Source organism: Annulohypoxylon truncatum (genome assembly GCF_022578515.1).
Source record: "Annulohypoxylon truncatum strain CBS 140777 unplaced genomic scaffold F4807scaffold_34, whole genome shotgun sequence".
NCBI classification, from domain to species: domain Eukaryota; kingdom Fungi; phylum Ascomycota; class Sordariomycetes; order Xylariales; family Hypoxylaceae; genus Annulohypoxylon; species Annulohypoxylon truncatum.
In genome coordinates, this window is record NW_025953820.1 from 85,282 (window position 1) to 98,307 (window position 13,026).

General features: G+C 49.3%; 5 protein-coding genes across 5 annotated transcripts; 2 read left to right on the top strand and 3 right to left on the bottom strand.

The window, feature by feature from the left end:
* The first annotated feature begins 40 nt into the window (after window positions 1–40).
* On the top strand, window positions 41–1,353 carry F4807DRAFT_229735 (peptidase). The gene is made up of 4 exons (XM_047994147.1): window positions 41–318; window positions 397–764; window positions 827–899; window positions 965–1,353. The coding sequence occupies exons 1-4, from the start codon at window positions 262–264 to the stop codon at window positions 1,190–1,192; spliced, it is 726 nt and encodes a 241-aa protein (XP_047850933.1). The 5' UTR covers window positions 41–261; the 3' UTR covers window positions 1,193–1,353.
* F4807DRAFT_229746 (zinc finger protein-domain-containing protein) lies at window positions 1,294–2,743 on the bottom strand. The gene has a single exon (XM_047994148.1). It carries the CDS (start codon window positions 2,652–2,654, stop codon window positions 1,515–1,517), a length of 1,140 nt encoding a protein of 379 aa, XP_047850934.1. The 5' UTR covers window positions 2,655–2,743; the 3' UTR covers window positions 1,294–1,514.
* A 744-nt stretch (window positions 2,744–3,487) lies between these two features.
* On the bottom strand, window positions 3,488–6,023 carry F4807DRAFT_438964 (FMN-linked oxidoreductase). Its single transcript, XM_047999166.1, has 3 exons — window positions 4,283–6,023; window positions 3,829–4,217; window positions 3,488–3,765 (listed from the first exon to the last, which is right to left on the bottom strand). Exons 1-2 carry the CDS (start codon window positions 5,490–5,492, stop codon window positions 4,186–4,188), a joined length of 1,242 nt encoding a protein of 413 aa, XP_047850935.1. The 5' UTR covers window positions 5,493–6,023; the 3' UTR covers window positions 3,488–3,765; window positions 3,829–4,185.
* Window positions 6,024–7,003: 980 nt separating this feature from the next.
* F4807DRAFT_229876 (uncharacterized protein) lies at window positions 7,004–8,373 on the top strand. Its single transcript, XM_047994150.1, has 2 exons — window positions 7,004–7,256; window positions 7,311–8,373. The coding sequence occupies exons 1-2, from the start codon at window positions 7,204–7,206 to the stop codon at window positions 8,191–8,193; spliced, it is 936 nt and encodes a 311-aa protein (XP_047850936.1). The 5' UTR covers window positions 7,004–7,203; the 3' UTR covers window positions 8,194–8,373.
* Window positions 8,374–9,513: 1,140 nt separating this feature from the next.
* F4807DRAFT_463628 (uncharacterized protein) lies at window positions 9,514–11,283 on the bottom strand (the record flags this gene model as incomplete). Its single annotated transcript, XM_048002007.1, has 1 exon — window positions 9,514–11,283. The coding sequence occupies one exon, from the start codon at window positions 11,281–11,283 to the stop codon at window positions 9,514–9,516; it is 1,770 nt and encodes a 589-aa protein (XP_047850937.1).
* Between the last annotated feature and the right edge of the window lie 1,743 nt (window positions 11,284–13,026).

A 13,026-nucleotide genomic window follows, 5' to 3' on the forward strand; every position in this document is an offset into this window, starting at 1 on the left:
GTCCGATGTACCTCAACGAGAGGGCCAGTTTGCCCCTCCAATAATCTATAATAGAAGCCCCGCCACCTTCAAGATCTATATACACCATAGCTAGTATACACCATATATACCATATACACCGTGTACGCCATACCCGCTTAGTACCTATTTAGTTTAGCAATAGCTACACTTGATCATTTTTGCCTCTCTTTTTCTTATTCCAGCGTCTTTTCTGACCCAGTCGGTTATCTGTACACCCGATGCGCCGTCCATAGGCGAGCGATGGGTTCTCTTGACGCTTCCAAGGATGGGTTGACCGTGCTGGTCACCGGCTTCGGGGTACGTTACCCACAACATGCCACCGCGCGGTATTCGGTATTCTCGTCCTTCTCGGATGTCTCAGCTAATTTTGCATAGCCTTTCAAGGTGCAGTATCCTGTAAATCCGGCTTGGGAGATCACCGCATCTTTGCCGGATTACCTGCCACCCGACCGGGTAAAGGATCCCGCCCGCCAAGCCGCTTCAAGCCTGCCTCCGGTCAGGATTTTGAAGGAGGGGCCGGTCCGCGTCAACTATGAAGTCGCCAGGGAGTTGGTGCCCACGCTTTGGGACGATCCTGCACAGAAAATCGATTATGTCATTCATATAGGAATGGCAGGCCCGCAACCGGTCTATTCTATCGAGAGGCGTGGGCACCGCGATGGATACGACAAGCCTGATGTCGACGGCCAGCTTCTCGGGGATGAACAGAGACGCAAGCGTGAGGGCGACAAATGGATATGGCAGTCAGTAAAGCCGACTTATATGACGCCCAGGACATGACGACCACTAACCCTACTTGCCATAGCGATGTTCCCCCCGAGCTTCTAACTGACTTAGATATCGAAGAGATATATGAGAGATGGATTGAGCGTAGTCCGGTAGGGGTTTTTTATTCTTACACTCTCGTCCAAGATAGCTGGGTACTAACAAATACTGCACAAAGGACAATATCAGGCTACAGCTTTCCGAGGATGCTGGGCATTATCTATGCGACTTCATTTACTTTTCAAGTTTGGCCCACCTGTACAAGCAGCAAAGGCCTAGGAAGGTAATATTCTTCCACGTTCCCTTGAATCCCGACGAGGAGTCCCTCGGGCGCGGAAAGGAGCTTGCCTTGCAATTGATTAGGTCCATATGTGAAGTTGGGCTCAAAAAGGAGCCCCTCGGTTAGAATAATGTTTCCGGTGAGAAAACCTTGGCCTATCATATAAGATGGCATATGTGTGTACCTAACAACAGATATATATATACCTATTTATAAGTCGATAAATGATTTGTTTTGGTCGTCGCTTCATGTAGATATCTTTCATCGATAAGAAATTGCCGGTCTCCATGTTCCGGTAGTGATGGTGGTATGAGAATCATTCGAGGTCGTTTCTTGAGAACACAACAAATTGGAAGTTATGCCGCTGTATAGATTAAGGCTCAAGCAAAGCTATCCACGCTTCCTTAAACATACAACTCTGTCCTTCGCTCTTCCTTAACTATATATCTTAATCCTTAGCCCACGTACTCTTCTTGCGGAGCTCAAGCTTGCTTATCTGATCTAGGAAACTATGTGGCAATTGTTGAGTTTTCCTGTCTTCGTATTGCAGGATAAAGTTTGAAGTCTCGATATATTGGTTGCGAAAATTTTCCCAGACGCGTTTCTCGATTGGACCTCGTGAATAACGCCTGGGAAGAAAAGCATCGCCGAACACTGCAGCGTCAACTGCCTGAGAAACGCCCGCAGCATCCATCGTGATGGGTTGGACTTGGTCGAAATTGAGCATCCATAGCATGGTCCTCCCGCGGAAAAAGTGCTCGATAACTCGAGATTTTGGGCCCGTATAGGTAGAAGGCTCCATCTCCTCGACCTCTAGATAACTCGGGGGTAAGGGCTCATTCGAACTACCCAAGACGAACTGCACACCCCAGCCATCAACGTTCGCGGCCCAATGCATGACAGCTAATGCTTGGCCAACTGAGGAGGCCATACGGTCCACATCCAACTTAATCTCTACCATCTGATTGAGGTGCAGCTCGAGGTTTCTGAGAGAGAATGGCGTTTCTCCGGTTTTCCCCTCCATGGAGCCAAGGTAGATTTTTACGAGACAGTCGTCGTTCTTAGGGTCAGCTAATGCTTTCAGCCTAAGTCTTGGGGCACAATATTCGTTGATGAGAGCAGCCCTTGTCGGTTCGTCCAAGGGCGGGATTCGCTCGCAGACAAGGATATCCGTCGGGATATCGCAGACACCTCGAGCGGCTTCAACCAGAGCCGGGTTCTTGTCGAAGAATTTCTCGTCGTTTGCCGGTACGAAGAAGTAACATTTTGGCACCAATACGTCAACGTCGTGACGTTTGATCTCTTCGTAGATGAGGGTTTGCATCACATAGTCGTTCCATTGACCGAATTTTGATTTCTTGGAAACCTTTATTGCAAGGGACCTTCCATTTCGTGTGAACACGGCGCTACATCCTCCCTCTCCGATCTTCTTGAACGTTTGGGTACCTGGGGTGATTTGTTCTTTGGTCCGCGACGAGGATGATGGCTTGGCGTTGTCGATTGAGAGGTCACGTACCCTTTTCACGATACTTTTAAGCTCTAGATCTCGGTCGTGGTCGATTTCCGTAGGGGTAGTGGGTGAAGTCATTTTGTAGCGTCTTAGATATCCAGTACTTTCGTTAAGATATGAAGTTATCAAAAAATAAAATGAACGATTGTGGTCACATAGAATGATAGGTAGATAGGAAACATGTTTAATGGATGTTGTAGAATTTACATCGACATGGCCTTTAGCGATACCTTACTCTAGTTTCTATGTAGCGTTCTTACCACTTCCTTTGGGTGTTCCTTCTTCTATTCAAAAAAAGATATACTTACTTGGTCAAGGAGAGCAGTTGCGAAGGTTATCCATTTTAGTATGTTCCTCTTGCACTTAATACTAGGTACGTCGCGACATCTCATACAATATTAAAATACTCGACTCGCAGGCGCGACCAGTTGTGGGTACGCAATGGTGAGTTTCAAGTTCTTTCCCCCATTTTCCCATTACAAGATGATCAATCATGTGGTTTCTATTGAGGTAGGTGCACTTAGTTATGAGTGTCCAAGATGTTCAAGACTAGGTACCTATGTATGTTCTATACATATGTGTGACTTTGCAACATGAGGATAGTATAAAAGTCATATATTATAAATCACATATTCTGAAATTCGAATAATGATGGTTAAATAAAACTCTAATTATGGATTCATTCGGAGTCAAGAGGATTATACAGATGATATGACATTGGTTATATGAGAATATATAAGAATGCAACTCTAAAAACACAGGTATAGAGATGGGAGTTTATATAATTCCCCTATTCAAACGTATACATACCTGGTATCCACCTATGTAGGTAGGTAGGTAATACTAGGCAAGCATCACGCTAGCGAAAAGCTGTACTACCGTACCGTACATCTTAGATAGATAAGTATACGGGTACCTGTTATTCGCCGACCAGTCGGCCTCTTACGCCGTCCGTCCGCCTTTCGCCGATTCCTCAAACAGTGCCACTCGGCGATACCAACCCCACGCCTTCGCTATATAACTCGAGATAAACCGATGCCTCCTTAACTAATGCTTTTGATCACGTCCATCAAATTTCCATCTCTATAACTTTATAGTCACTAATAACGACCCCCCACTCAAAAGTCACCATCTCGACCCCTCAAAAGGCCGCTCAAGATGTGCATGAAAGCAACTTGTGGCGCTTGCGGTACGCTGAGAACGCCGCCGGATATGTACTAATCTCAACCACGTCTGACATTTCGCTTTTCAGGTAAAACCACATGGTTTGGCTGCGGAAACCACATATCCTCCGTCCTGGACAACATCTCACCGCAAGATTGGTGCACCTGCGAACCCAAGGTCTCCGTTAATGGCAAGGAATACCCTCCGAAGGGCCAAGTCTAAAAATGAGATGATGACCTGATGTTGATAGAGGAATGGATCAAAGGTGGACGATGAATTGACAGCACCTGGGAACTCACAAATTGCCTCTCATCAGAATTAGCTGTATCGCTCAAGATTTAGTGAAAAACGCTGTCGGCCTAACAATTTTACTTCTATTCTCTATCCCGTTTCGACCATCTATTGAACCTATCGTAACCTATCAAGACCATCAATAACCAGGTTATCACATCGCCGTATCATATCCTGCCATCACTCGTAAGCTCTGTCTATATATGGGTATATACCACCACACGTTCCCGTCTAAATTTTCTGGCCCTTAGGCCACGCTGCCCTGTGGTACTGATTAGGCCATTTGACCTCCACCCCCAGCTCCTGCGCCGCGCGCAGAACAAACTCCGGCTCACGCAAGAGCTGGCGGCCGATAAACACAAGATCTGCCTGTGGCGCCTCGCCCTCCTGGACGATGCGCCGGGCCACCCCCGAGTTCGTGATCAGTCCGACGGCGCCGATGAGCAAATTGATGCCGTTCTTCTTCAGCTCGTCGCGGATCCGGCCTGCGAAGTTGATCTGCGTGTACGGGTGTATGACGAGCCTCTGCGCCGGGTTGTTGCCGGCGGAGCTGACGTCGAGCAGGTCGATGCCAGCAGCCGGGAGCAGCTTGGCCAGCTGGAAGCTCTGCTCCATCGTCCAACTGGGCTCGCCGGCCCACTCCATCCACTCGGTCGCGGAGATCCGCAGGAATAGGGCCATCGACTCGGGAATCGCGCCGCGGACCGCCTTGATGACCTCGAAGAGTAGGCGCGTGCGATTTTCAAAGCTGCCGCCGTACTGGTCTGTCCGCTTGTTGCTGGCCGGCGACAAGAACTCGGTGATCAGGTATCCGTGAGCGCCGTGGATCTCGATCACGTCGAACCCGGCCGCGACGGCTCTCCTGGCGGCATCCTCAAACGCCTGCACGAGGACCTTGATGTCCTCGGTCGTCATGGCCTTGGGCTCGGCATAGCCCTCGTGGAACTTGATGGCGCTAGGTGCCCACACGTTGTCTGGCCAGCCACCGCTCTCAGCGGCGACGGTGCGACTCCCATCCTCGAGAGTAAGCCACGAGGCGAGGGTGCTGGCCTTGCGGCCGGCATGGGCGAGTTGGATGCCGACCTTTTGGCCCTGCGAGTGCGCGAAGTCGACGATGCGCTTCAAACCTGAGATCTGACTGTCCTTCCAGATCCCGAGGTCCTCGGGCGAAATGCGACCGTTGGGAGTGACGGCGGTAGCTTCGACGATAGTCAGAGCGGTTCCGCGTAGGATAAACTGCGATAAGTGGGCGAAGTGCCAGTCGGTGACGTGTCCATCGTCGGCGCTGTACATGCACATGGGGGAGACGACGAAGCGGTTCTGCAGCTCGACGCCCCGGATCTTCAACGGCTTGAACAGGGTTGGGGCTGTGGCCTGATCCAGCGCAGTTCCGGCGGGCGGGCCCTGGACAGGTGTGTAGAAGGGGGCATTAGGGACGCCCTTGTTCACGATGGATGACATGATAAGATTGTGGGGGATCGACTAGGATCTTGAAGTTTATGTGTATGCTGTCAGATGGACGTGCTGTGTGGCGGAGCTTACCGAGATGAAAAGGGACTGTTATAATATTCGGTATCTTTTAAGCCGGAATAAGAGGCTTGTTACTTTTCTTACCTTATTTCTTATGAAAGATGTTACTCTACGAGAGAATATACACATCAAAATTGAGATTCTAACTGGGGGACTCATAAGCTTTTTTATATCGCAAGATGGAAGAAGTGTAAGGAAAAGTTGGAGGGTGATAAGTTCGATCTTCTGATGCTGAATAATGTTTTAACTTGGTGAAGTTGCCGGTTAGTCGCCGCTAGCCGACTATCCATAACGGAGCCGATGTGGTAGGTACTAGTAATCAGTAGTACACTATTAGACATTGTGGTGGCGCAATTTTCTACGAGTATAAGGTTGCGATTAGGTGCTCTAGGTCCCAACGGCCGGGACGGATATCTAGGTACATAGGTACCTAGTACGACGTAGATAGATCCATGATATGCCTTAAAACAGTTCATTCACCAATCGCGCTACTTGCCGAGTTTCCTCCTAGTCCGTCTTATGTAAGGTTCCAAGATCGTAAAAAGGTTCCCACTCCTACATGGATGACTCCACTCTCCACTCTCCACTCTCCACTCTCCACACTAACTTATTACACATGACCATAGCCATCAATCTTTTCTTTCCTTCGCACTGCATTGCATTGACAAAATTCCCGTTAACCTATCGTAGAAAATCCTCTAATTAGCTTGTTCCACCTAACGCCGACGGCATCTAGGGAGTACATATAAATTATGCGGCTCTAAGCATTACTCCGACCTACACCTACGTCAGCAACTTGGTCGTTTTTCTTACACTTATGAGCCATGTATGCGGCGACTCGTTACACGTTTGTAGAGAGGGCGTAAGAGACTATGAGAGTGGGGAGGCAGATCGATCCTGATTTGTCACAATTCCATACTCGCTCTACATATGGAAAGATATCTGACCGCTTAATCTAGTAATGCTCTCTATACTATGCGTAATATAGCAGTTGTCACAGCGCTATCGAGCACACAGGATCGCAATCTCTCACCAACGATGACAGGGCCAATTCCAGAACGCCTCAGGAACCGTCGTATCTTCTTCACCAAATCCTACGGCAGAGGAGCCGAAACGGGTATTGGGGTCGGTGGTCTAAGCCAAGCCAGGAACATTATCCCGGCTCTTTTCCCGCATCAGGGGCTGAACCTGAAGCAGCCATTCGGATCCGTCACAAACCTCCTTGGCTCCCCCTTCCGCTAGGGCTCGACATGGGACGAATACGCCCCGTTCCTGTTTCGTCCAATGATGCTGTAGGCTGCCAATGATGTAACCAGCTCTAACATCCTCGACCTCCTCAGCAGCAGCAGTAGCGTAGTAGCGTAGTAGCGTAGCAGCGTAGTAAGTAGATACGGCTTGTCCTCGTTCCCAGGTTTTAGCGATGTGTTCGTGCTCCACCCGCCCGATCAACACGCTAGGAGAGCTTTTCCAACTCCTCGGGGCTTTGCCAAGAGGTCGCTGGGTTGAATCACCTTCATTCATACTCCACCCACCTATCCGGTTGCTTAGCCTTAACTCCCATTCGTTTTAACAAGTGGAAGACTGGCTCTTTTCACTTCTTCTCTGTACTGACCCTAGTCGTTCGATTCGCAAAATAAACAAAATGCTGAGAGGCAGATTCGGTGACAGGAAAGCTTCGGGGAGCTCTCCAAAAACGTGAGTCGTCGAACACATGTAGAGCGAATGTCTTGCGCTGACTCGTCCGTGAAGTTCTCCTAGACTGGCCGGCCCAGCTGCCGTGAAACTACTGGTTGGGCCAGACAGCCAGGAGTTTCTGGTCCCGAGAGATATTCTAGCATCATGCTCGTATTTCCGGCGGCACCTCGACATGGCGCGCATCGAGTTTGATAAAGGCCAGCCTCACCTCGTTATGACCTTGGAGGACCAATGCCCGGATACGTTCGAACTGTTCGCGTACTGGTTGAACGGACGCAGGAACTTTGATAAATTTATCGATGCCGCCGAAGCCAACAATTCCTGCCAAGAACTTCATTGGGATCTAGTCAACCTACACCTGTTCGCCGCCCAGATCGAGATTTCCGCCTTGCAAGATTGTACTATGGACGCCATACAAGATGTATACCTTCGGTGCAACTGGGACATCAACCCGAAACTCATTAATTACGTTTACCAGGCGACCGACCCGCAGGAGAGCTGCCGACTACGAAAATGGATCGTCGCGATGACGGCCTGGACACTTGACGGCGTAGTGACGACCGAGATGGCCAACAACATCCAGCGCCTCTTCGACCAGTTTCCCGATTTCTGGACCGAGTACCACAGCCACATGCGCAAGATGGCTCAGACCGGGCTGGAGGGTCACTTCAAGAACCCCCAACTTAGACTGCCGTCCAATAACCTCCGCAACGAGGAGCGACAGTTCGGCTTCCGACAGTGTTCGTTCCATACCCATCGGTCGACCGTCGGGCAGGGCAGATGTCCACACGCCGCGTTTCTCTCGCCCCTCGCGTCATCACCGTACACGGAAGGCTACGCCGAGTCGGATTCGGAGCGCGGCGAATCGAGGTTTGGGTCACGGATGGTTTCTCCGTGTAGCGATACCATTCCCGAGTCCGACCTAGAGACCTTTTGAGACTTTCTCTTAGCGATATAGCCTGCCTCAACCTCACAGGTCAAGACTTATCCATATCATAATATATGAGAAGGTGGCTTGATAGTTGAGATGAGATGCGATGGTTGTTTGCCACTTGCTAGGCATGCCAGCTCCTAGGTGCTCAAGGAATGCCTACGAGTTTATCGAGAGATCTATCTCAACTGCCCGATGAAAAGGGCAAACCTCAGAGCCATACCCAACGAACTCGATATCACGGCGAGTACTTGGGAAGGGTATAGAAGGATTCTGGTTCTGGCTCCCCTCTAAGCATCATATACCCGACTTAGATACACGTATGCTTATATGGATGGATTCAAATATGCTTTTATCTCTTTATAATGTATAATTATAATAAATTTATCAAATTTAGCAGTTCCTTATTATACAACGACGGAGTTGCCTCTTGCTCCCTGCTGATTTCCAATACAAGCTGGGATGAGCCATGTTGGATGCACGCGATGATGCCTATGACGATGCCCACCAGTTATTTTTCTTCTCTCCTTGTATAATATAAGTACAATATGCTGGAACTAGAGTTCCAAGTACCTGTATAATTTAGGGATTGACGTAAATCATAGATTGTATAACTCATCCTATAGCACAGCACAGCACAGCACAGCACAGCACAGCATAGTACATCGTGTTGTAGGTAATCTCAATATTGTAATAGGTCATGTTGGTTCTCTAACAGTGTTATCAGAGGAATGTCCTCATCTGAAGCTAGAAGTGCAATATGTGATCTCGTCAAAAACTTTTTTTCTCAGTCCGAGCCAAGACGCCGGTTTCTAATCGTAACCATAGCCAATCATCTCACATTGCTCTGGATGGCCAAGATATATGCCAAAGTCGTAACCGTGATCCGAACAAGAAGGCGCTCTTGTTATCTCATCAATCATTCATCTTTCATAGTACTCGTTAAATAAAAAAGAAACAAAAAAAGAAAGTGTCTGTGTCATCGAGGAACCTTTGGCTGGGATGAGTCATCCAGCTACCAATAAAGTGGTCTCCAAACTGCCGCTCTCCGAGAAATTGTAAAGTTTATGGGATGGTGTGATTGGTTGTGTCATGCCTCCCTCTTTCATGTAAGAGGGCGGGTTAAAGCTTCAGCCTAATAGAGGGCAAAAGCTTCAATCGGAATGTGCCCTGAGTATGCATAATGCGGACAGCGTAATATCATTCAAATCGTAAGGAAATCATGACGTGTGGTATAGTTGTGTACAGAAAGGGAGAAGGAAAAAAAATAGAATCTCGTATGATGGTGTTGAAGTAGGTTTTAGGCGACGCGACCGCTGATACCCACTAGAGGGGGGACTGAGAGCGTCTACGATCACTGCCACGGTTTCGAAGTTCTCTTAACCGCTGATCAAGGTAAGCCAGACGAGACGCCAGAGAGGATCTTGGAGGCGATTGTGTTCCTGGACGTTCCTGGTTTGGTTGTTGTACCGTCGCAAAAGGTCGGCGTAAAGCTGTCATATTGAAGTTGATGGGCGCTGATAGTCTGTTAGGGAAGCTGTGACTGGAGCCTGCGCCGGAAAATGGGGAACCTAGGCGACGCGGTTGCGTAGCCAAGTTCTCGGGTGAGGCCGATATAACGAAGGGGTCCTCATCACGTGGGATAGAAAAGGCAGAAAACGATCTGCAATGGCCTTGGTGTTTTTGTTTGAATACACTGTCGTTCTGGTCACGTCTCTCCGAGCCTTGAGCCTGGGTCAAATCATCTGAACCCTCGGATCCCCTCCAAAAAGCAGTCGATATGCTTGGTCGCTTTCGCGGCATTTCCTCCAGACTCTTAACTGACCTACGTTTCTGGGTGCCCGAGCGTGACCTGGTGAGACGAACCGGTGATTTGAGAAGCTTCCGCGAACCTAGCGTATTTGACTGTCGAGGCAAGCTAATACCATCGGCAAGAGACGAAGATGAGCTAGGCCCATAGCTCTTAGCCAGGACTGGAGAGGGCAGATGCGGAATGTCGGCAGATGGCAGTTCTCGTTCGGGCGTTACCATTTCCCGCCTTATATCATCTGCGGTCTCCGGTAGTGGCTCGACTTCGGAACTTGTGAGTTGAGCTAGGGGAGCCTCGGGTCTCATGGTGTCCGATGTGCTCACCGCCAAAGAGAAGGCCATGTCATGGGCAGAAAATACCGATGAGGATGTAGCCGGTACAGATTTTCGGTTGAAACGACGATGGGCCGCCTTGTGGAAGGGCGTAGGACTTGGTGACTTGTATTTTCCTGGACTAGCAGTAGCCTTGATCCTACAAAGCTCACGCAGATGAGCTCGAGTGGCAGCACATGTATGAGGCCATTCCATATATGGCTTCGAGGACTCTGCGGTGGGTGTATTGCTGCCACTTTTCATATCTGCTGTTAAATGTGTCTTGGACCCCTTCCAGCTTCTCTTGGCTTCCCTGGCGACACGTAGGCACACTCCACTAGGAGGAATGCGGCTCCTGCCAAGGCGAATCGGGGTAACTCGTGGATCTTGTAGATAGAGCATATATGTTGACCATAAATGCGAGTCCATGGCCTTAGTCCACGGCGCTTTTCGCGACCTCTCGTGACGCGTCACGTCTGCATCAGGATAGGACTTTGACCCAGAAAACTCTGGGACCTTAAGCTCTGGGTTAACGAAGTCATCCTCAGAAGCACGTGACAATTGACTGAATAACGATGCGCTAGTCTGAGTAGAGAATGCCGTTGATGGCCTACTGGACTCGTATTCTGGACTTGACTCAATATCCGAGCAACTCCATTCCGAACCAACAGACCAGTCGGGATACTTGGCTTCGGAAGATGGTACAAACTCAACAGCAGGCGTTTTAGGAGGTGAAAATGTCCGTAGGTTTAGATGCTCAGGTATCTCCATGCTGTCCGAGTCGTCCACCTGTACCTCGATACTGGGAATTGGCACATCTGCGGCCGCAACCGATGCCAAAAAGTGCTGGGTTGGCGCGTTTAAGTGTTGAGATACGTGACGTCTCTTGAGTCTTAGCCTTGGTCGTGGAGGAGACGGTTGGCGTAACTCATCATTGGGAGCTGAAGGTTCGGGCGTTTTTGGGCCGGCTCCCATATCGCGACTGCTGGAATTGAACGGCAACATTGCGAAATTTGGATGGCGCGTCACTTCCAGTACAGGCTGAGGATTATCATTCCTTCTTAATCCGCCGCAATATGCCAATTTCAATCAAATAGGTACATTCATGACCGGCTTAGAAAATCCACCTTGACGTCAATCTCACTAGAGGCTTTTAGAACTGGTCAAATCATTGGCGCGCGCGATTGTTGATATCCAAAGACGATAGCTTGTCGCGCGATGCAGGATACGAAAACTGGAACAATTATCTCGTAGGATCGTGATTAGTATTTCGATTGATCGATTGGGGTGGCGCTTATTATTAAGTTTGACGATAACGAAATGGGGGAACTCGTGGGCAGCGTTCGTGGTATTCACGTTAAGGAAACGGGGCAAATCGCTGGGTAGTGTGGTGATCGCATGTGTATTGTCGTGTACGTAAATAAAACAGTGGCTACCACGAAGCGACTGGTAGCCACCCTCCAACCGAAGGTGAATAGGGGGAGGAAAAGAACGACAGTTTGGATGGTGAAGAAGGGGAAAAAATAGGAGGCAGGAGATAAAGATGGAATGTAGGGCGGCAGATGCGAAAGTTTAAGGGCCAGTTGTGAACGAGAAGGAGAGAGATGGATGGGTGGTAGAATCACGTTGCGCTGCAGGTGCAACGAGCAGGGGAAGCGAACAAGACGACTACCTGCTAGTACTAGGCATGTACTGCTATGTATGCACGTACATAGTCTCTCAACCCATGACATCCAAGTATCTCGATCGTTCCTAGCGAGACTGCGAGGAGCAACCGGGGGGTACTTACCCTGAATTAGCCCTGAGTTAGCCCTGAGTTAGCGGGAGCATGTGCCACTGGCGCGAACCCTTCTTGCTGATTATGGCAGTTCTGGCAGCACGAAATATAGCGCTAAGCTATTTACAGGTCCCAAGTTAAGGTTACCCCCACTAAGAGTAGTGGAAACTTCAAGCGGTCAGTTTGGGGTTCCTTGTTAAACGTATCTACTAGGTACATGACCTAGGGAAGGTAGGCATTATTGATGTACAAATAGGGAGATTACTGGGGTTGTATGTGCTGTATTCTGTGTACTATGTAAGTAACTTCTACACTACTGGAGCTTCTTCTGGAGTCTTCAATGTTCAAAGAGTTAACGAACAAGGAGGAAGAGATCCATTGGACGTATGCACACATGCACATACTACATAATACATACTGTAGAACACGTCGGGGATATTTTGACTTGGTTGCAAATCGGTGGAGTTGGGAGAGGATATGCCTTTTTGATGGTAAAAAGTGGTGCTGAATACGTTGCGTGCAGTGCGTGGTCGAATACTAACAGCTTAACACGATGCGCTTCTGCTTGCGACTGGACGGGACTGGACGGGGATGGACAAGACTGGGACAGCTGGGAGCAATTGGAAAGACTGCTCATGCACTCCGGACGCAGCTTTGGCCAGCAAAGGGACACGACAGGAGTGCATATGCAGTGATCGCCGAGTGGGAGAATACTGATGATAGGCAGAGGGCACGGGCTGAGCGAGACTTCCTGCACGCGAATCTGGACGGGTCTCCTGTTGGGTACCTGGATTGGGGTGGACACTGGACAGGGTGGATGGATTAGGAGGGGGATATAACGTGCGAATTGAAAGTCTTCTCACACCATACGCGTCTCGATAGGAGCGCGAAATCGAGTGGACGAGAATGCTTGATGCAATACGCGCTACTTCACATTCTCT